Consider the following 22043-nt stretch of genomic DNA (forward strand, 5'->3'; position numbering starts at 1 on the left):
GTCCTGGTTGAGTTCGAGAGTCGGGGTGCCCTCCGATCCAAGGAGAGTGGGTCAGGGCAGCGAGGAGGACTGGGTCTTTTGAATGCCGTTGAGAGAACTGTGTTGGTGGCCGGTAAAAGGCAGGCTGTGGACCGTGCGGAGGGGCCGTGAGTGACCGTAGGGGCCAGCGGCCACCCAGAGAACAGGATTGGAGAAGGAAGAAGGGGTTAGAGAGGGAGACAGGTGGCCTTACCGGAGGCCGGGCAACTGTCTAGCACAGCACTGGCGGGAGATGGCTTCGGAGGGCGAAGGGACTGTCGGGAGAAGCGAGGGTAGCTGAGAAGGGAGGGTGTCAGCTCGCCGCCGGGGGCTCTGTTGCCGCCGTCTTTCTCCCGTGCGGGCATGTCCAGATCCTTCCCCTACTTCCTCCCTCACAAATATTGACTGAGGCCCTACTATGGGCAAGGCACCAAGGGAACCAAGATGGATCAGGTACACACCTTTCCTTCAAAGAGCTCACACCCTGGTTGGGGACATAAGACGGCGTACCCTAATGAGGCAGAAAAGGTAAGAGCTATAGGAGAGATGAGAAAAAGCACTTGGCGGGCACCCCGCAGAGAAAATGCACGTCCGGCGGAGTTCAGACAAATGGGTTTTAATCCATGGCACGCTGTTTGACCTTTATGAACTTCAGTTTTTAAATCTATAAAATGGAGATCCTATCTGCTTTATTGAACTCCTAAGGTTATAAGGATCGAATATATATAAAAGGCACTTGAAAACTGTACAGCATTACACAAGGACAAGCTATGAAGAGGACTGCATTGTCAGACCAGCTAGCATCTCTCTGAACCTCCTGGCCTGGACTTCTGGGAGCCAGAGGGAGCCCGGGATCTAAGTAGGGGGTTCATGACCACAGTAAGGCCAAGGCTAGATTCGGAGCCTGCCCTCCCCCTTCAAGAAGGCTGCCTTGCTCAGTTCCCAGACAGTCAGTCCACTATTCTGCTGATATTTATTGCTTTTTTTTTTTTTTTTTTTTTTAGTGTGTATAAAGCACTATCCTAGGGACTGCAAGGAAGGATAGATGTGAAATCTTAGTCCAGTCCCCGTCAAGCCTATCAGCAATTAGAGAATCAAGATATTTGTGCATAAGGTGTAAGTAATGATACAGATCATTGCTAGGCTAGCAAATTTGCCTTAGAAGGGGAGCTCTAGGAGAGCCGAGGAAGGATGACTGTGGAGTGGGGTCACCAGCAAAAAATCCTGGGAGGAGCACAGGACTTTCCAAGGGGACTGGATCAGAGACGACCCGAGGGGGCTTCCTGGACTGAGAGTCGGGGGGCAGTGTGAGCAAAGCCACAGGAAGGCAAGTCCAGGGGCTGGACTGGGAGCTGACCTCTCAGGCTGGAGTGGCCATTTCCTGTAGGGAAGGGCGGGGGGTGAGGCTGGCGCCCGGGGTTGAGAGTTGGCTGCGGAGATCTTAAATGCTGAGTGAGCAAGCGTAGTCTTTCCCTTCAAGGCGATGGGAGCCCATGAGCCAGGGGTGAAATCAGGGAACAGCCCCCTGATGGACGGGCATTTGCAGGGTGACTGGAGGTACTGGGGGGTGAGAGAAAGACCATAAGTGAGATAACCAGTTTGGGGCCATGCAGCCGCTGGGGTGAGGTAAAGGGTACCCCATCCCTGAAACGTTCTTAGATGGGGGTGAGATCCTCCCTCCCCTGAAGGTAAGGGGGAACTAGACACAGCACCGTGTATCCATTTCTTTCTCGTTTTTGGAAGGGGTGAGAGGGTGGAGGGGCCCGACTCCCCGGACCATCTGCTTTGACCCTGGTTCCTAGATCCACTGTGCGCTGATGGACTCTCTCCAGAACTGGGCAGCTCAGAAAATCCAGTTCTCTCCTCCACAGGGAGTTGATTAGTGGCCACTGAGCCATGGACGGGGTGGGGGGTGGGGCGGGGGGAGAACAGGTTTGTGCCCACTGTGGATGGGCTTGGCAGCAGGCGACATTCCAGCAGGCTCTGCCCAAGGCCCGCTTCCGGGTCCGTTTCCAGAGGGATCATCCATGGGCAGCCAGTTGCGGTGAATTAGTGTTTAACCTGCCCGCTCCCAGACCCCTGGCTTCTTGCTTCTTAAGGTGCCACCCAGGGACCCGAGTCCTTAAAAAACAAAACCCAGGGGGTACCTACCAGTCTCAGCGTCAGTCCTATAAACTCAAGAGGAAAAAGAGGCGTAGCCAGACACTGTCGGCTGGGTGGTATCCAGTTCACATGGAGCCTGGCAGCAAGGGAAAGTCAAATGCAAAATCTGTTTACCAGCCAGTGGTGGGGCCCCCAGCCGCCTGGCACAGGATTCCAGGTACCTACGTGTCAGGGAGCCAAGAGCCCTCCCCCTCAGCTCCGGGAGGGACTGTTCTCGCTTCACTGCGGCCAGGCCCCAAGATCAAGGGCACTCAACCTCTGTGGGGGTGAGGGGGCAGCCCTCGCCCTCCCCGGAGAAGGCAATGGTTCCTGAGAGTGATGCCACCAGCTCAAACTGCAGTGCGGGACTCCTGCTACCCAGGCCAAAGGAAGTCCCTCTAGGGAGCAAAACTGACCTCTAGCCTCCTGACCCCTGGGCCCCAAGCCAGGTGGCCAAGTTCCTCTACCTGGACTCTGAATGGAAGGCATTGTCGGTCCAGGGCAGTGGACTTCTCCAGAAGGTACTGGAGGTTGTCGGCTTCCCAGGAAGGTCTCTGGGCCATGTGCGGGGCTGGTGTGGTGGGCAGTGGGGCAGGTGCCCAAGGCTTGCGAGGTTGCAAGGTTGCAAGTTTGCAAGGCCCATGGTGGGAGTGAAGGTCAGTGCAGGCCACTCTCCAGGGGCTGCACCTCTCCAGTACTCTTACTGCCACCGGCCTGACCACAGAACAACGGAGCCACCACGTGATCGGCTCTGTGCCAGATGCCGGGGACCACAAGGTGCGTGAGCCATGTCCCCCTCTTGAGAACGGCACACTCCGATTGGAGAGACAACAGCGGTGATGAAGATACACTGGGATACGATAAGTAAACAAACCCATAAAAAGCTGTGGGTAAAGCAAGTCCAACAGTTCTGGGGAAGGTGAGGAAAGCTTCACAGAGGGACACTGGGGATGAGCTTTGAGGCAGGGCTGATTCTGTAAAATCTGATCAGAAAAAGGGAGGGAGGTAGAAGGTAGAGAATGTTGGAGGAAGAAGGAACAGCAGAGGGGAAGGCCCAGACCATGGTGTGGTAAGGCTGTTCCGATAAAAGAGAATTGAAAGAAGGTCAGAGAAGCAGCTTCTACAAGAGTAGACAGGACTAAGATTTGGAGGGGACGCACCAGGAATGGAGAGGCTGACCGCTGGGCACCTGTGAGGGGCAGACTTGTGTGAGGAATGCTCCAGACTCGGGTTCATCTGGATGCTTCGGTGAGCCATAAAGCTGAGGTTATCAGCCCATTGTACAGGAGAGGATAGTAGGGCCCAGGGAGGTGCAGCGACCTGTCCAGGTCACAGCTGGCTGGTAGCAGACCTGCTGCTGACCCCTGGGCACCGTCAGTCCCTTGGCGTCCTGAGGCTCATTGAAGAAAGGCTGGGATGGATGGAAGGAGGAACTCAAGCACCGCGTATAAGGAGAGGGAGGGAGCCAGACACTTCCCCACAATCCATTAATCCAGGATCTCTCTGGGGGGGGGGCAGTATCCATAGAGGATGACTTCACAAAGTGTTATTTTTTGGTGAAAATGGGAGTTCATAAAGGCTTCTATGCCTATAGGTCATTAAACGGGGTGAATGGCATTTGGGAGCACAGACAACCCTATACCTGGAGTTCTGGAAAACACCACACCTCTCACAGAACTTCCCTTCTAGCCAACGCAGGCTGCCTGTGTCCAGCAGCACCCCCCACCCCCACGGGGGGGGGGGATCACGGGGGCTGGAGTGGGGTGGGGCTTTCAACATCTGGACCTCCAGTCCCACCATCCCACACTCAGCTGGGCCCTGCCCGAGGGACTAAACCAGAGGGCACCAGGGATCCCGGAGGCTGAAAGGGACAGGTCATCTGCCCCGTGGGCCTTGTTTTGTTTTGAAGGCAGATCCTGTTCCAGAGTGAGACGGGGTGAAAAGGGACCCAGCAAACCTTTCTCAGAAAGCTGCCCTACATTTCCAGGGGTGCCTACTGAGCAGGCTGGCATGCCTCTTTACCCACTCCCAGTGGGTGGCCAGGCGCCCCATACCCCAACCTTACCCCTGCTGGGCAGGGACTGACAGGGGAAAACTTGACTCTTGGGAGAGTCCTCTGCACCTGAAGGAGTACCAGAAGCCAGAGAAGATGGGCTGGATCCAGAATGCTTCTGCTCCCAGCCCATTTCCCCTACACCCCTCCCTGGCTCTCAGAATGGGCTTTTCACATATGCTAATGAGCGACCCTCCCTGCAAACTGATTTCAATACTTGCCTTGTTAATGAAAGCCACGAGTCAGAGGCCAGAGGGACTTACTGGCTCGCTTAGGGCTTGCCTTCGAAGCGCCGGCACCTGCCTGCACACCCTCATGGGAGGGTCGGGAAGACGTGGGGGCGGGAGCGGACTTAGGGGAGGGGGACGGAGAGTAAGGCACAACTTTGCACCAGAAACGCGCTGTTCCTCTTAATATTTAAGAAGAACGGAAACAATTCAGTGATCACCGCACTTCCCAGACTTGCAAGCGACGGCAAGGCACAGGCAGGGAGGCAGGTTCTAGAAAACACAGGGCCCCACCGCCGGCCCCTGCCGCTAAGCAAACAATCCCTCCTGGACTCTGAGAAGCCGGCGAGCGAGGGGAGGGGCAGACCTAGGGTTTATCGCTCCGGCAGCTCCTGGTGATTCACTGAGTTTGACTCCTGCTGGTCGTAGATTGAGGCACACAAACAAGCCTGGAGGTACCCCTCCCCTTTCCCCGCGCCCTCCCCCCAACCTTGCTACCCCCCCGAACCCGGGACCAGCCGCCTCCCCTCCCCGCCCCTCCCGAGGGCGCTCCGGGCTGTGCAAACACGCCCCGTTGCCCGCCCCGCCACCGGCTGGCTCCGACCGCGCGCTGCTGGCGATCCCCCAGGCAACTCGGCGTCACGAGAACCAGCACCCCGGAGACCCGGCGCCCTGCCCTCCCTCCCCGTCCCCTGGGCCCCGGCCAGACCCAACAACCTCTCCCTTCCCAGTGCGCCGCGGCCCCTCCGGGCCTCCCGCGCTTGCTAACTAGGCCCCGCTGGGCGCCCCCGGACTGCGCTGCCCACCTCCCGAAGAGCTCGCCCGCCCCAGGGGAAGGCGGCCGGAAAAATCTCTTGTTTACTGGGCCGGGGACGTCCCAGACTGGATTCGCTTCCCCAGTTTTGCGGTTCCCTTTCTGCTGATTCCTGGGGCTGGAGGGGAAAGGGTGGTAACCGGCTGATCCACCCCGGGGCAGAGAGTGGGGGTGGGGCAGAGGGTACTCGAACTCGTGGAAAAGTCCGCGGGCGGCTAGAGAGTCGGAGACTCGGAGTCAGGGCCGATGCGTCCCTGAACGCAGGGACCGCGGGGGCCGGGTTAAACATTGTACCTCGGGGAACATGACCGTGAAGGCTAATTAGGACAAGTCGGAACAGGGAACGGGGACGCGGGGAGGGGAGCGCTTGCTCAGAGTTGGACCGTGTCTGGGGCGGTCGCAGGAAATCCAGGCGCAGGGGAGTCAGGCCCGGGGTGACGTTTGTTCGCGGTTCTGAGTGGATCCCCGCCCCACCCACGGCGGTAGGGACGCTCGCGGTGCGCCCTCCGCACCCCCATGCACGTTTGGTGACCCAGGTGCCAGGGAAAGGCCGCGCGTATTAGAGGCGGACAGTCGGTGGGTGTGTCCACGTGTGCAAGCTCGGGGAGGGGTCACAGAAGACGGGACAAAGACGGACTCTGTGTCCGAGTGTGCGCCTCGCTCTAGCCCAGAGCAGCGAACTGTGCCCGGCGTGTGTCCCTCACGGAAGGGCCAGGACGAAGGTGACGAAGGCTCGGTGAGACGCACCAAGGTGGCCGCCGAGCGTGTTCGTGTGCGCGCTGGGACATGCCGGGCGAGAGAGCCCGCCGGAGAGGTGTGCTGGGCTGCACCCCAAACCGCTTTCCGGAGGGAAAGGCGAATCCTGAAAGTGAGTGCGCGTGAGTGCGCGCGCCCGCGTGCGGGGGCGTGGCAGTAAACAGCAACAACACTCAGGCCAGCTCCGCCAGTAACTCCGAGCTCCCTCCCCGGCCGGAAAGTGCGCCTCGCGGGAGCCTGGAGGTGAGTCGGCGGGGGGAGGGCCCGGCGGGCTTTGTTGCTGTGCAAACGGATTGCACATACCTGGAGCGCCGCGACCGCGCGATTAGCGCCTGAATGGAGGTGATGTCACGGTGATGCAGGCGCCGGCCCACCCTCGCCCAGAGAAAGGAGCGGAGTGCAGGGAGAGGCCAGCGCCAGAAGGAGCAACCGAGCGCGGCCGGCCCAGCCCGGGTTCCCGGGAGAGGCAGGCCCTGCGCCCCGAGCCCCCACCCGGGCCCCGCCACCCCAGGCCGCAGCTGCGTCTGGCTCCGCGCCCTCTGCCGAGCCCCTCTCACCCCACTCGCACTCCGCTTGGGGCTGAAGGTGGCCCCAAACGCCGCGCCCCAGGTAAGGGCTGCTGCCTTCCCGCTCCGCCCTCCGCTCCGCTGCCCGGAAGAGCCCGGTCGGGCCGGCGGGCCGTGGGCGAGGGCAGAAGCCCGGGGGTGGAGGACCGGGGCACGGAGACGCTGCGCCAACTCCGCTCGGTCGCAGAAACTTTCCAAACCGGCGCAGGCTGGGGACCAGGGGTGGGGGAAGCCCGGCGCTGTCCCGAACTCCACAGTCGCTGCCCCCTCCACTCCCGCGGCCCTTTGCGTGAGTCCACGGTCAGCACTGACTGGTGGGGCGGCCTCCTCGCCGGTGCCCGGGGATGGGGAGAGCAGGTTTCTGTGGCATAAGGGAATGCGGGAGACGGGATGGGTCCCTGCTCCCCAGGCGGGGGGAGCGCCGGTGCAGACCTCAGGAGTGAGGAGGGAAATTCTCAGAATCCTGTAGAAAGTTTGGAATCAGACCACTAAGGAGCCCCTACTTCTGGCAGCTTGGCTCCTAGATCCCTGCTCCCCTCCCCTCTCCTACCTGCTAGGGTTTTTTGTGGGTCGGGGCCGGTTTATAGCCCCGCAGGGGTTGGGTAGGGCCCCTCCATCCTCAAGCCTGCAGTTCTACACCCCAGCAAAGCTGATATTTCAAAGCTGCACGGTCTTGGTCCTACAGCACAGGGATCAGAATGTGTCAAAATAGGGTTCTGGGCTCTTGGAGGTCCTCACCTTGTCTTCCTATGTGTGTGTGTTGGGGGGGTGCGGGGCGCATTCCAGAGTGGCATTCCACAGCAGACCCTTGGATTGAAGACTTCCACCTTTCAGAATGCTCAGGAAATTTTGGCCCTAAGTTCCACTTAATGTGGAGGTCTGGGCTGAGGCTTTCAGAAGCCTCTCCCTCCCCAACCTGGGTACCTCCGTACCTCCTAGGAGGGCATCTCTGATCCCTCTTATCCGTGGGTTTAGTCTCCAGAGCCCCCTGGACAGGAGTAAGATGATAGGGCGCAAGTACAGAACTCCAGGGAGGGGAGGTGGGATGGGGGAGAAGAGAAGGAGATGGGAGGGCTGTTGCTGGGTCCATCCAGCTCTCCTGATAGGCTGCTGAGTGCTGGCAGAGGAGGAAAGAGGATGCTCCCATGGTGTCCCTGGGTGAGCCTAGGTGCTTCTGAGAGGGGGCTTTTGGGGGTCACGGCACCCTTAAATGTAACCACAGGCTATGTGTCTATGTCCTACTCTGTCCTTGAGCCTGGGAGATCCAGAACAGGGCAGCACTGTGAAGCCCTTAGTACCTTCTTCAGGATGGTCTCCTATGCCCTGGAGGTTCTCAGGTTCTGGTGTGAATGGCAGGGTTGAAGTAGGGGTTGTTCTGGAAAGGTGAGAGGGTCTGAGTGCCTCTGATCAAGCCAGTCAGGGCCAGCTGGACCTCTGAACTCACCCCCCCCTGCTGAGGCCCCTCTGCTCCCCTTGGAGAGAGAAACTGGGAGGAAGGGGATTCAGGAACTGGATTGGGCTGACTCAGACCAGAGCTGGGGGTTGAGTGGCTGAGCTGCGGAGAGGCCGATTTCAGAGGTGATTAAAAATATTTGTATGACTGATTCCAGGGAGGTGAAGCAAAAGGGCCCCTTTGTCCAGGAAATAATCCGAGACTGGGCTGTGCTGCCGCAGGGGAGAGGGAAAAATTCGTGGGGCAGGAGGAGGTCCCTCACCCACTCCCCTCCTTGGTCCCACTGAGAACCTTGAAGCAGAAGATGTGACTCCAGACTGAAGAAGGCAGGGCAGAAGCGGGCACTGAGTCTGTTCTGCGAATGCTTTTTAAATGCCTACTCTGTTCAAGGTGCAGCCCTAGATATTTGCAGGGATGCTAAGATACACATGGCTTGTTCACTGCCCTCACACACCTTCCAGCCTGGTAGGGGAAGCCTTTGCGTAGAAGAACCATCCAGGCCCAGGAGACAACCAGGAAGTGCTGGCTTTAGGGACCGCAGGAGGGAGAGCCTCTTAGCAGAGCTGGGTCCATCTCTTTGCAGTGCTTTTCCCCTTCGCCCCTGTAAATGTAAAAAGTGGCATGGGTTGACTGTTTGAATCTGCATTTGTGGAGGTCAAAGGACCCGTGCAGAACTTATCTGAGCTTCCTTCTCTAAATCTGTTGGCCTCCACAGATCACTGCCCTAGGCTTGAGTAGGTGTATTCTTGTCTCCATACTGGCCCTTGCGTGTCCTGGGGAATAGAGAAATGGATTGTGTGGAGTGGGAATGGTTTGTTTCATCTGGGGTTGGTAAGTTTCAGGGCCGCTGAGCAAGCAGGGTACCTGCTTGGTACTCTGGTGGGCCAGAGAGCTGCGAGGTTGCTGGCTGCTGGGTAAAGGCGTGTACTTCTAAGAGCAAGATGGATCGAGAAGAGTAAGTGACCAGAAGGGTTGTGGAGCTAAATGGGACCTGGCTTGTTGGTGTTTTGTTTTTGTTTTTGTTTTTTTTTCCCCTTCATCATGACATGGCTGTTAACCAGATTTGAACCTGTAGTATGGGTTTGGGTATCCTTTTCCCCTCCTTCAGCCAGTCCTTAGATTTTATTTGGGAAATGATCTCTCAGATCTGGCCATTATGGCTTTACCTTTGGCCTCGATCTTTAAACGGGTGAATGTGTCCTCAACAAATTGATTGCCTGTGCATTTGGCCAGATTGAGATCTTAAAGCACAACCCTGGTTATTCTGCGTTTGTTCAAAACACAGCTTTTGGTGGTTCCCCGTTGCCTTTAGAATGATGCCCCAAACTCCCTCCCTGTAGCATTTCTAGTCTGTGTCTCCCCTTAAAAACTTGGTTCATACTTGATACAATACCGAATAAAATGCTGTTGAAAGGTCTTCTCCATTCTGTCTTTTCTGACCCCTTAGTTGGAAAAGCTTCCACCTGGATGTTCTTGGAGCGCCTTTCCCTCCCCCAGAGGCAAATTCTGTTGTGCGGTACTTAACCATTTTCTCACACACCTACTTTATCTCCTACTGGATTTTAAAAACCTTCCAGTCAGGGAGGAAAAACAAAACAAAAAAAAAAACCATCCAGTCTGGGACTGTATTTGTTCATCTTCATTTCCCAGAGCTCGGAGAACGACTGGACTTTGTCCCCCGCAAATGCACAGTAGATATTTTCTGATTGGGAATCGGTGCCTGTTTCTAAACTGGCACCCAGAGCTAGGAGGGGGTAAAGTACTGGAAAATATGCAGATACCGGGGGGCTAAGTCGGGGTGGCCTATCTCAGGGCGCACTGCCACTTCTCCAACTCTACCACAAATTCTGGCTGCTTTGCTGTGAGCCCCAAACACCCAAGATGGGGTTGAATGCTTAGGAACCCATAGCACGGAATCTGCAAATCACCTCTCTCCCTGGAGTGGTTCAGTGTTCCTCCTTATCCATCAATCATTGACCCTTCTTTCTTGCCAGCATTTGTAAACACAGTTTATGCTTTATTGATTTACGATTACACAGAGTCCCCTACGAAAGCTGATTTAAATCTCGATGCAGGGGAAACGTGCTTTTGCGTTAGAGCAGCTCTGACCATGCAGTTATTTGGAAACACAGTAAAGGTGTTAGCTTATTAAGAGTTAATGATAGGGGGGCGCCTGGGTGGCTCAGTGGGTTAAAGCCTCTGCCTTAGGCTCAGGTCATGATCCCAGGGTCCTGGGATCGAGCCCCGCATCCGGCTCTCTACTCCGCGGGGAGCCTGCTTCCTCCTCTCTCTCTGCCTGCCTCTCTGCCTAGTTGTGATTTCTCTCTGTCAAATTAATAAAATATTTAAAAAATAAAGAGTTAATGATAGGTAGCAAGGGAGTTGGGGGGGAACCAGCCTAACTGAAAAATGAAGTACCTGAGTGCGTCTGGGTGACTCAGTCAGTTAAGCGCCTGCCCTCATCTCAGGTCATGATCCCAGGGTCCTGGGATCGAGCCCCACATCCGGCTCTCTGCCTGCTGCTCCCCCTACTTGTGCTCTCTCTTGTTCTCTCTGCCAAATAAATAGAAATCTTAAAGAAAAAGAAAAAAATGAAGTAGTTGAGAAGGTCAAGATACCTACAGTGTTTTCAAGGGGTGCCTTGGGCCTGTGGGATATGTTAAAGGACTTTGAAAATTGATGATCTTTATTATGTAGATTCATTTAATTTTTTTTTAGATTCATTTAATTTTTGAGCTTTATTTTCCCTTATCCAGTAGCACGTACTCTTCCAGTTATCAGTGATGGAGAGTTTCTGTTGACTGAGATTTAGGCCTTTTGTTCACCTGTTAGAAATTAGGTAACTAGGAATGGTGGAAACTTAAGGGGTAGACTATCACCGAAGGAAGGAGGTGGCAAGAGTTGGATCATGCCATTCTCCTGCGAGCCACTAGTGGTCACTATCGTCCTGGGAAGCTTGGTTGCCATCCTTTTCTTTTTTTTTTTTTCTTTAAGATTTTATCTATTTATTTGTCAGAGAGACAGAGAGAGTACAGGCAGGCAGAGTGGCAGGCAGAGGGAGAAGCAGGCTCCCCTCGGAACAAGGAGCCTGATGTGGGACTTGATCCCAGGACACTGGGATCATGACCCGAGCAAAGGCAGCCGCCTAACCGACTGAGCCACCCAGGCATCCCGCTTGGTTGCCATCTTTCTGGAGAGTTCTGGGGACCCAAGAAGGGATAGAGAGGAAGAGGGTTTTTTTTTAACTATTTACTTGAACTAAGGGGTGATTTAATGTGCATATCTGCATTTTGCAGTATTTTTGAACTTGGCTGTTTAGAACATCGGGATTCTCTGTTCTCCAAGTAAATGTAAAATCCTTCACTGATTAGATATTTAATTTCTATTAATCTGCCACATTCTTCTTTTTTTTTTTTTTTAAGATTTTTATTTATTTATTTGGCAGAAAGAGAACACAAGCAAGGGGAGTGAGAGAGGGAGACAGAGGCTTCCCGTTGAGCAGGGACCCCGATGTGGCACTCGGTGCCCGGATCCTCGGATCATGACCTGAGCTGAAGGCAGATGCTTAACAACTGAGCCACCCAGGCGCCCAACCTGCCACTTTCTTCATCTCCAATCCGCAGAGGGCTAGCCCAGCTGGTGTTGAGGGCAGGGGTTCTGTTTTGTTTGCAACTCACCAGCCACTCTAGAGCTGCTGTTGACGTCGGGACTGGTCCAATGAGTAGTACATAGAGTAACAGGGTACCTTCCTGGTGTGAATGAAAGATCTCTTTTTTGCCTTCTAGTTATGATGCCTTAATGTCTTGATGCCTTAATGTCTTCCGTGACAATAAGTTCCTTTGGGCTTTGCATTGCCCTTCGCCATTCTTGGATTTAAAATGTTAATGCCTCATAGGAGGATTTTTGCATGAAGTCATTAACTCCCTAGCCGAGAAATTATTTTATCCTTGACTCTGGCAACCAAGCCAGACAAAGAAGTCTGGGTTCTGAAGAGGAGAGCTGACGTGGGAAGTGGACAAATGAAAGGCAGAAAAGGGAGGTGGTAGGGAGGGATCCGAGAGGACTATCTCTCTTCATTTTCTCTGGCTGCAGGCCATGCCTTTCAGGGTGCTCGGGAAGTCCGTGGTGTGCGAATGAGCGCGTGGTGGGCTGGCCATTGGCCATGGGCATCGCAGAGGCGGAGGCTCGGGGCAGAGAGAAAGTGCAGAGTGGGTGATAGGCTTGGTTTTGACTTGCCCTCAAACCCTGCCACCCTCAGCTCAAACGCGGGAACTCAGGGAGTCTTAGGATCCTGGTTATGATGGGGGAGGGGGGATCCTGACAATGCAGGGACAGGTTCTGCCTTTTCCATGACTAGGAACAGAAGTGACAAATGGCCTTCATCTCATTGGCCTCTCTGGTCAGCTGATACGCTTCCCAGGAATGCTGTGTGGAGAAGGGATTCTGAAGCCTGGGGGACAGCCTTGTGATCCGCTCCCATTGTGTGCCCTGGTTCAGGATAGGGGAAAGCAAGTGACTTGAGCATCCGAGTCTGGTCTTGGAGGACTGACTTTGCCTTTTCCCTCTCCTGTCTCTAGGGACCCAGCCAGCGCCTGGCCTGGGAGCCAGGATGGCCATCCCCAAAACCTTGCTGACGTGCCTGGGGCTGCCTCTCTTCCTGTCCGCAGGCGCCCAGGCCCAGAACCACGTGCCACCTGGCTGCAGCCCAGACCTCAACCCCCTCTACTACAACCTGTGTGACCGTTCCGGGGCTTGGGGCATCATCTTGGAGGCGGTGGCTGGGGCGGGAGTCGTCACCACTTTCGTCCTCACCATCGTCCTCGTGGCCAGCCTCCCCTTTGTGCAGGACACCAAGAAGCGGAGCCTCCTGGGGACCCAGGTGTTCTTTCTGCTGGGGACGCTGGGCCTCTTCTGCCTCGTCTTCGCCTGCGTGGTGAAGCCCGACTTCTCCACCTGTGCCTCGCGGCGGTTCCTCTTCGGAGTCCTATTCGCCATCTGCTTCTCCTGCCTGCTGGCACATGTCTTTGCCCTCAACTTTCTGGCCCGGAAGAACCACGGGCCGCAGGGCTGGGTGATCTTCGCGGTGGCCCTGCTGCTGACGCTCGTGGAGGTGATCATCAACACCGAGTGGCTGATCATTACCCTGGTCCGGGGCGGCGGCGGCGGCGGCGGCGGCGAGGGCGGCCCTCAGGGCAACGGCAGCGCGGCCTGGGCGGCGGCCTCCCCCTGCGCCATCGCCAACATGGACTTCGTCATGGCGCTCATCTATGTCATGCTGCTCCTGCTGTGTGCCTTCACCGGGGCCTGGCCGGCCCTGTGCGGCCGCTTTCGGCGCTGGCGGAAGCACGGCGCCTTCGTGCTGCTCACCACGGCCACGTCCATGGCCATATGGGTGGTGTGGATCGTCATGTACACCTACGGCAACAGGCAGCGCGACAGCCCCACCTGGGATGACCCCACGCTGGCCATCGCCCTCGCCGCCAACGCCTGGGCCTTTGTCCTCTTTTACGTCATCCCAGAGGTCTCCCAGGTGACCAAGGCCAGCCCGGAGCAGAGCTACCAGGGGGACATGTACCCTACCCGCGGCGTGGGCTACGAGACCATCCTGAAAGAGCAGAAGGGCCAGAGCATGTTTGTGGAGAACAAGGCGTTCTCCATGGACGAGCCAGCCTCAGGTAGGCAGAGGGATACCGTCCCTGCGTCCCCCATCGATCGTTGCACATCCTGAACGGTGGGACGGTCAGGGCTGGTCTCCTCAGCAAGATGGAAGGTTCTCGAATGATCGCTAGTTTTCTGCCTTAGTCCCTAAATTCCATTTTTTAAGGGTTTTTTTTTCCCCCTACTCCCGTGGTTCATGAATATATTTTCACTGGAAAATTTCAAACACTACAGATGACCCCCTCCCCAGGCTGTCTCCCCAGTTTTACCCTGTTCTTTCCTCTCCTCGGCCGCCTCTGACTGGTATTTTACCAACACGGGCCTCTGTTTCCTCATCTGTAAAATGGGGATGACAATGGTTCCCGTTAAATCGGGCTCTTGCGAAGACTAAGTTAATGCTTGTGCCTGGCACTTGGAAATTATTCTAGACATACTAGCTCTTAGCGGTCTGTATTCCTCTCCTCCTATGATCACAACCACCCCTCCCGGACTTGTTTTTCCATTACGTACATATTCATAGTCTTAGTTTCCTTTAAAAGTCTTCTCTGTGAAGATTTTGTTCTTTTTTTTTTTTTTTTAAGATTTATTTGTGTATATTAGAGAGAGTGCGCCAGAGCACGCGCGCAAGCTACGAGAGGGACAGGGGGAGATGGGGGAGAAAGCGAGAAGCAGACTCCTGCTAAGCGCAGAGCCCCACACAGGCCTCGATCTCACGACCCTGAGATCATGACCTGAGCCAAAATCAAGAGTTCGTTGGACGCTTAACCAACTGAGCCAGCCAGGTGCCCCGATTTTGTTCTTTTTAACAGAAGCGCTGGGCCACATCTTGGTCTCAGCAGCACCCACTCTCCCCTGGCTTGTCCCCAAGCTCCCGTCCTGGCTTGTTGTGAATGGGATGGGGCTTTCCTGTTGGAGCCCAGCACTAAGGGCACCGGCCAGATGTACGGCCCTGGAGGGGTCAGGCCGAGGGCGTCCTGGAACTGGAAGAGGCCGGAACGGGTGAAGCCTCTGCAGCCTGCGCCAAGCCCCTGCCTTGGGAGCAGCTTGAGAAGCAGACCCAGGAGTGGGGGGAGGGGGGGGAGGGGAGGGGGTCATTCTCTGGGACACTTGGCTGCCGGTTGAGCTCCTGGCTTCCAAAGGGAAGAGTATTTCTCTGACATTTTGTTAACTGTAAGGACCACTAGCATTTATTGAGCACCTACCGTGTGCCACGTGCCGAGCCTTTCCCGGTGTGTCCTGTGGCGGGCTATCCTTAGCCAGCTGCCTACAGTAGTCTTTGTCCGACATGACTGGGGACTGGAGGACAGCCCCCTGACCCCAACCCCAGACTGGTCTGATCGGGATGTTTTGGGGGCTTAAGACATCAACTGCTTGGCTGTCCATCGCCGGCTCTGGAGTCTCTGCTAGGGGGCGGAGTCAGAGACAGGGAAAGTTCCAGAAGCAGAACTCCTTGCCTCTTCTCTACAAACTGAGATCCCCATTATTTCTGTTTTGGGGGAAGGAGTGACCTTTGTCCTGTCGGGCACTTGATCTGTGATCTGCCCACTGGGGTAGCCCCGCGTCTGCATACAGAGCGGAACCAACTGAGTGGGGGCGGGGCTCGGGCACCCATGTCTGCTTTCATCCTGGGTCTGGCCAAGAGGCCCACGTAGTACTCAGCCTTTGTCCTCTCAAGGCAAACATTTCTGGGGCTGTGAGGGTTTTTTTTCCTCCTCTTTTTTTTTTTTTTTTTTTTTTTCTAAATGGAAAAATCAATCGAGTGGGCCCGGCACTTAGGAAGCCGGCTCTGTACAGTTGTGGTCCCTTGCAGCAGCCTGCAGGAGGCAGACATCCTTCCTCCTGTCCTGCTCTCGGGCCCCAGGGGTTGGTCATCAGCTTTTCTCGGACACCCTGGGAACCCCAGCAGGGTAGAACAGATCAGGACACCAACATACCCGAAGGCATGGGGAGGTATTCTCAGAGCTGAAAATAGTTCTGGAAACTCGCCAGGGTGCCCCAGGACAGGATGCGTGTACATTCGGTCCTCCTCGTGGGGCTCTGGGTTGTGGGGTCCTGGTGGATCAGCAGCCAGCTGTGCCCTGGGATGACATGAGGAGTCCCAGCCTGTGGGGTGTCTGCTCCGTGTACCCTAGCCTCTGGCAGCTAGCCTGCGTTGGTGGAGGCCAAAGCTGGAGCCTGGCCACCTTGGAAGGCAGCCGAAGGCCCATGTGCCCCTCTTGGCCTCTGGCCCCGGAGGGCGGATGGGGATATGAAGGTTGCTGACAGGAGCATTTTTCTTTGCTGAAAGCCGGGGGGGGCGGGGGGGGGGGGCTCGCACTGCAGGAAAGCCCAAGCGGAAGGCAGGCAACATCATGCTCTTGACTCCTGACAAAGGCATGCTGGTCTCTGGAGGGCCCCCCCCTCCTGCAGCTACCCCCCCACCAGGTGGGCCACCCCCTGGCCAGGCTTTCCCGTTGGGTCAGATGTTATCCCAGGGAAGGTGAGCCCCTCTTCCCTCCCCATGCCGCCTGAAGAGCCCTGCCTGAGAGTCCAGTCTCCAAACCACTCCTGTGTTTCTCTGCAGCTAAGAGACCGGTGTCACCGTACAGTGGGTACAACGGGCAGCTGCTCACCAGCGTGTACCAGCCCACCGAGATGGCCCTGATGCACAAAGGCCCGGTGAGTGGGGTCCCAGGGTCTCTCTGGCCCCAGCGGAGCCCAGCCTGAGCCGGCCAGTAGAGAGGGTGCAGAGGCCATGTGGCCAGTGCAGGCTGGGGTGGGAGGTGATGGGGACAAGGCAGGCTTCTCCTCCTGGTGCATCGGCTTCAGGGAGTGGAGCCCCTTAGCTCCTAACGCCCTTTTCCTGGAGTTGATGTAGACACTGCCTTCAGTGGCAATTCAGGGGGACCTGGGCATCACACAGGGACCCCGGCCCGGCCTCGGGCTGCAGAGAAAGCGGAACAGGTCCTCCTTGAGCTGGTGGGAGATGCCGGCGTTACCCTAAGGAGCTTAGGGAGGGACAAAGGAAGGTCTCAGCCAGGTAGGGAGGTGGCGTTCCTTAGTGCCCGCAAAGGCACAGAGGACCAGAAAACAGGTCTGGGTAAGTACTTCTCAGCCACAGCTGTCCCAAGAGGGCCTTGACTCCCCTCCCCCCGACAAGCAGGCAGCGGCAGCCTGGACCTCATACCTCCCCTGGGTTCTGGAAACCAGATGCTCCATTAGCCAGTGGGGGGTGGGAACAGGAAGACAGCGGGTTAGAGTCTCACTCACTCCATATATGTTCCTCCCCCTGGGCTGGCAGTCACTGTGGGGAGAGGTCAGTGACCTGCCTTGGCAAGACGCTGGGAACAGGAAGCCAGGGAGATCAGCCGGTGGTGTTCTCACCCCCCTCCGTGCCGTGAGCCCCGGGGCAGTACAGCGTGCAAGGAATTTCTGAAACTCCAGCTCCAGCCCCTTCCCTTTCTCTGAGCAGAGGCAAGGAGTCTCTGAAGGACAGGAGCGGAGTCTGCTGGTCCCAGCCACTCGGGCTGTGAACATTCCCCCCAACCCCGGTCCCCAGGATCCTTCCTCCAGCAGCTGTCCCAGCTTGGCCACCCCTTAGTGGCCCCGGCACACTGAGTCCTGCTTCCCGGCGGTTGGGGATCCGGGCGAACAGGGATGTTTTATCTGACATGGTGATTCTCACAACGTGGGCCCCAGGTCCCCCCGACCCAGCATGACCATGACCTGGGAACTTGCTGAGAATGCACATTGCGTGGAGCCAGGGGTGCGGTGGCTGATTAGCATCTCTTCGTGGCCTCCTGGTGACGGCTTGGAGTCTGCCAGGATGAGAGTTATACCCAGAGAGATGAGCGAAGACTCCAGATGGGGGCTGCCCTCCCCCACTTAAACACTGACCGGGCCCCCACTGGGTGGAGCCTGATTGGCTGTGACTGGGGCCCCAACCAAGTGCCCCGGGGATTCTGAGGCATACCCAGGTTTGAAGCCCACCTGCCTAGATGTGCTGGGAGCTTCCAGGGGCCTGCCAGCTGGGGATTGTAAACCAGTGGGAGGACCTCCCAGGTCTGATTCCACCAAAGGCAGCTTGGGGCCCTGGAGGAGCAGGGTTTAGGGATAAGGCAGGTGGGCTAGGAGTTCACCTTCCTTCCAGGGCAGGAGTTGGGACGGGTGCCTCTGGACCCTCCCCTTCCCCTGACAGCCGTCTCTTGCCCACACAGGAGCTGCACCCCTGCAGCTCTAGCTGGGTTCTAGGCAGAGAATTTGGGCCTTAAGTCTCCACATTGGATTAGCCTGTTCAGGCTTCAAAATCAGAAACAGGGGCACGCCCCCAAGACCTGCCGGCTGTCCTCGGCCAGGCAGACCTGCCACTCTGATGCCACTGGGTGTCACCTACTGCCACTTGAGGGCTCAGGGAAGAGTTTGGGGAGAAGGGAGCCTGGGAGCAGTTCCTAGGCGGGTAGTGGCCCCTCCGCACGGTTCACTCTGCACTGGGCCCCAGGACTTGCCCCAGGAACTGGGAGCAGGAGAGAGGAGGCTCGAGAAGAGGATGGATCCTTCTGAAAACAGCGAAGCCTGGCGGCCATCAGAGGTGACCAGAGCCCTGTTCCCATGCCTAGAGGCCAGGGGCTCCAGGTCAGAGGCCAGTCCCTCTGTTTGCAGAGGTGGAGTCCCCCATCCCATGCTGCCGGTGGGGCCCTGCTGGGGGGCAGTGGCGGGGGGCGCGGAGAAGGAGGGGAGCTGGCCAGCACAGCCCTGCAGGAAGCAGAGTGTTTGTGCGCCCGCCCTGGCGGAAGCAGGCTATGAGACCTCCTGTCCTTCCTTCCAGTCCGAAGGAGCTTATGACGTCATCCTCCCACGAGCCACCGCCAACAGCCAGGTGACGGGCAGTGCTAACTCCACCCTGAGGGCCGAGGACATGTACGCCGCCCAGAGCCACCAGGCAGCCACCCCGCTGAGAGACGGCAAGAACTCCCAGGTCTTCAGAAACCCCTATGTGTGGGACTGAGTCGGCGGCCAGGTGGAGGCAGGCAGATCTGGGGAGGGCCCCGGGGGAGGAGCCCAGAGCTCCGCAGTGGCTCGGAGCTGGGAAGGCCACCCCTGTCTGCCAGTGTCTGGGTGGGTGTCCCCGGCCCCCCTCCCCCCACTCCTCAGTGTTTGTGGGGCTGAGGAGCCAGCCCTGGCTTCGTGCTCCAGCCAGATAGTGTTCTTGGGGGGGGGGGTGGCCGGTCGGTGCCAACATTTTCTGGAGTCTTCGGAGAGATTCCTGCAACCTCGAGAGATTTCTCAGGCGCGTCTGTCCTGGGTCTTGCTCCTCTGTGAGGGGCAAGGGAGCCTAATAAACATGTATTTGCTTTACGAGCCCTTCCTCTGGGAATGTCGTTTTTGACCCCGGGCTCTCTGTCCCTGAGGAGCCACTGCCTCCCTCTGAAACCGGCTCCCGGGAACGCTGCTCCTGCTTTTTCCTTCCCGGCAGTTCAGAAGCTGACACCTGCCCGCAGGGAAGGAGTTTTCAGCTGAGCCTGTGTGTTGTGTCGTGTGGTGTCGCGTGCGGTCAGAACGGACTCCGGGCCCAGCGCCTGTCCAGGGTCTAGTCCAGCATCTGGGCTTAGCTGAGATCAGGGAGCTTTCCTCGGGGACCCCCCTCCCCCAGCCGTGCACGGGGCCAGAGCGGGGAGGGCGGACCCACCGCCACCCCCAGGCAGCTCTGCGGAGAGTGTGTGTCAGTGAAGGCAGACCAGCTTCAGACCCTGTTAGATGGGGATGGCCATTCATGTGCTCCAGGGGATGCGGTGGAGAGTGGCCGGCCTGTGCCTTTAGATCGTGCTGTGCTGAGCACGGTGGGAGCGGATGGCTCAGAAAGCACTGGTGCTTGTTCACAAAGTGGCTTTCCAAAGGTGGAAAGGGTCGGCCGGTTCCGGTTGGTTTCATTCCTGGGCAGTTATTAACATGTCCTCTGGCCGAGTCCTTCATGATAAAGCCTTTCCACATCAGCTCATTTTAAACCTCCTGGCTGCCAAGAAGGGTGGACAGGACGGCCCTCTATCCTCTCTCCAGAGTCGAATCCCAGAATTGTGCCATTTTAGGGTTGGATGTGGCCTTACAGGCAAGGCGGGGGTGTCTCTCTCCTGGCCCCTGTCACAGGTAAGCAAACGGACCCACTAAGGCCCCACAGCCTCTAGAGGCGGCCAACACCGGTCAGGTTTTCTGGAGCTCTGTCTTCCAAGGCCCACCCTGGGACCAAGCCAGTGGCCTGGGCTTGGATGAGCAGCCGCACTCTGACCCTTGGACACCGGCTCTGGGCTTTGCGAAAGGGGCTGCCAAGCCCGCCCCTCCCGAGCTTGGGAATGTTTCTCCCCAACGAGTCAGAAGCTATTTTCTGACACCGGTCGTAGGGGAAAAAAAAGTCTCTGTTGGAAGGGAGAGAAAGGTTGCCGGAAGAAAAACAAATTTCTCCCAGAGTTTCCCTTCTATGTCGGATTGCACCGGCCCCGCTGGGACTCAGACACTGTTTTTAGTAGAAGCCGGAGCTTGCCCCCGCCCCCCTCCCCCCCCCCCCCCCCGGCTGTAGGGTCCCCTCTGACTCTTGCTCTTTCTGGTTACTTTAGGCTCAGTCCCCGCAAAATAAAACAAGATGGTAGAAGCCCTCTTCCCTGAACCACACGTCGTCCTGATGTCCTCGTACCTCTGTCCGGGTTGGGCAGGGCCCAGCACCTTTCCCTTGTCACTGGAATTGGGAGGGACCGGAGGCCACCGACAGGAAGCCGAGGACTGAGTGGGGGCCTGTGAAGCCCCGAGGTGTGCGGCTAGGGCCCCAGGGCCAGTCCCTTTGCTGCCCAGCCCGCCTCTCCCGACCCCCCACGTGACTGAGGCCACAAGGAGCTACAGAACTGCCCAGCCCGTCTCCGTCCCCCCAGTCACAGCCCGTGTGTCCCCACGCTGTGGTCCTCCAGATGGCCATCCTCAGATGCCCTGTCTTCACACCACGGGCCTTCCTGGCTGTCTTGGTGGCCAGCGTCAGCTTGTCCCGCCTGCGCCTGGGTGTTTGGAGCCAAGCCCTGGCGGAAGTGGGCTTTCTCATCAGGGCTTCCTGCCACCACCTGGACCGAGGAAGGCCCCTGAGCAGGGACGGAGCTCAGCCCGAGGCAGACACCGCTCCTCTTCGTGGCCTGTGGGTGGTGGATCCGAGCCCCTTTGGTGCTGCTTCCCTCACGCGCCCTCCTGTGTCAGGGCCCCGTGCCTTCCCCACCTGCGGTGAGCTGGGGCCCACCGAGACATGAGGTGGGGGGCTGGGCTGCATCCTCAGGGGTCAGCTGAGAGTCTGGATCATACGGGCCGGGGTCTCAGCTGCTCACAGAACTGCGACTCCTGCCATGTCCTGCTGGGCAGACGCACAGATTTCCGCCTCCCTTGGGCACCCCAGACGTGCTGGCACTCTTCCTCTCCCACGACATGCTCCAGAGGGTCCTGACGGCCACCGAGGGAAGTGGGGGGCATCTTTCAGGACCTGGTGATGGTGGCAGCAAGGACGGAGATGTGCGCAGCTCCAGATTCCCGGGAACGAGGTCTCTGTAGCATCGTCTCCTGGTTTTGTCCTGCGCTCGGGTTCCGGGCAGAGCTGGCTGGTCCAGGGGGGGCCTCCCCAGGCATGCCGCTGGAGCTCTGTGCTCAGCGCGGAGACGTCTCTGGGTGCCCGGGGTGGGGGGAGAGAACAAGAGCAGGGCCGAGCCTCGCTCTGTGGTCAGCCCGCAGCTCTCCAGTACCACCGCCGGGCCCCCGGCAGCCTGTGCCTTCGTTACTGGGATATTTTTCCAGAGTAAAAATTGGGCTAACGGGCCCTGCAGAGAGAGCAGGGCTGTACAGCTGCCTGTGACAACCCCCCCCCCACCCAACTCACGCCCCCTCCATCGCTACCATTGACCGATCATGCCCTGGGTTGCTCAGCTCCTGGAACAGAGTATTACTTCCCTTTAATGGAGAGGAAGAGGGCGCTCTTGGGCACCTCAGACTTTTCTTGATCTAGGGTAGTGGCCCCAAGATCTCATCCAGTGAATAAAGGCACTGTCTTGCTTTCTGAAGTGATAGTCTCAGTGGGAGTCTGGGCCCCACCAGATGGCCTCGAAGAGCAGCCTGCAGTGAATGTGGGTTTGTTCACTGAGTACACGGGGGATCTGGGTGTCGGCTTGGGGAGGATGGGCTCCTGAATGCTGCAGGCCACCCTGGCTCAGGGACACCCAGTGGCCCTGCTCCCTCCAGGCCATGGCCAAGTGGAGAAGACAGGTGTGTTTTTAGGAGAGAGGTGTCTTTCCCCAGGTGGTCCAGCCGTATCACAAACGAGCCTGGGGTGGAAGAAAACGAAAAGAGGTTAGAACAGCACCTT

At 57.6% G+C, this 22043-nt stretch overlaps 2 protein-coding genes across 3 annotated transcripts; one reads left to right on the forward strand and one right to left on the reverse strand.

Moving 5' to 3' along the window:
- Positions 1–1172: 1172 nt before the first annotated feature.
- Positions 1173–8524, reverse strand: LOC123930072. Its single transcript, XM_045986280.1, has 4 exons — positions 8484–8524; positions 6314–6937; positions 2170–2257; positions 1173–1578 (listed from the first exon to the last, which is right to left on the reverse strand). Exons 1-4 carry the CDS (start codon positions 8522–8524, stop codon positions 1177–1179), a joined length of 1155 nt encoding a protein of 384 aa, XP_045842236.1. The 3' UTR covers positions 1173–1176.
- GPRC5C (G protein-coupled receptor class C group 5 member C) lies at positions 4794–21741 on the forward strand. Of its 2 annotated transcripts, none has more exons than XM_045985751.1 (5): positions 4794–4895; positions 12607–13704; positions 16251–16345; positions 18492–18641; positions 20272–21741. In XM_045985751.1, the coding sequence occupies exons 2-5, from the start codon at positions 12639–12641 to the stop codon at positions 20302–20304; spliced, it is 1344 nt and encodes a 447-aa protein (XP_045841707.1). In that variant the 5' UTR covers positions 4794–4895; positions 12607–12638; the 3' UTR covers positions 20305–21741. The 2 variants fall into 2 exon arrangements, with proteins under 2 accessions (XP_045841707.1, XP_045841706.1); XM_045985750.1 differs by lacking the exon at positions 4794–4895 and adding an exon at positions 5430–6253.
- The last annotated feature ends 302 nt before the right edge of the window (positions 21742–22043 follow it).

The sequence above is a fragment of the Meles meles genome, chromosome 18 (assembly GCF_922984935.1).
Source record: "Meles meles chromosome 18, mMelMel3.1 paternal haplotype, whole genome shotgun sequence".
Lineage (NCBI taxonomy): Eukaryota > Metazoa > Chordata > Mammalia > Carnivora > Mustelidae > Meles > Meles meles.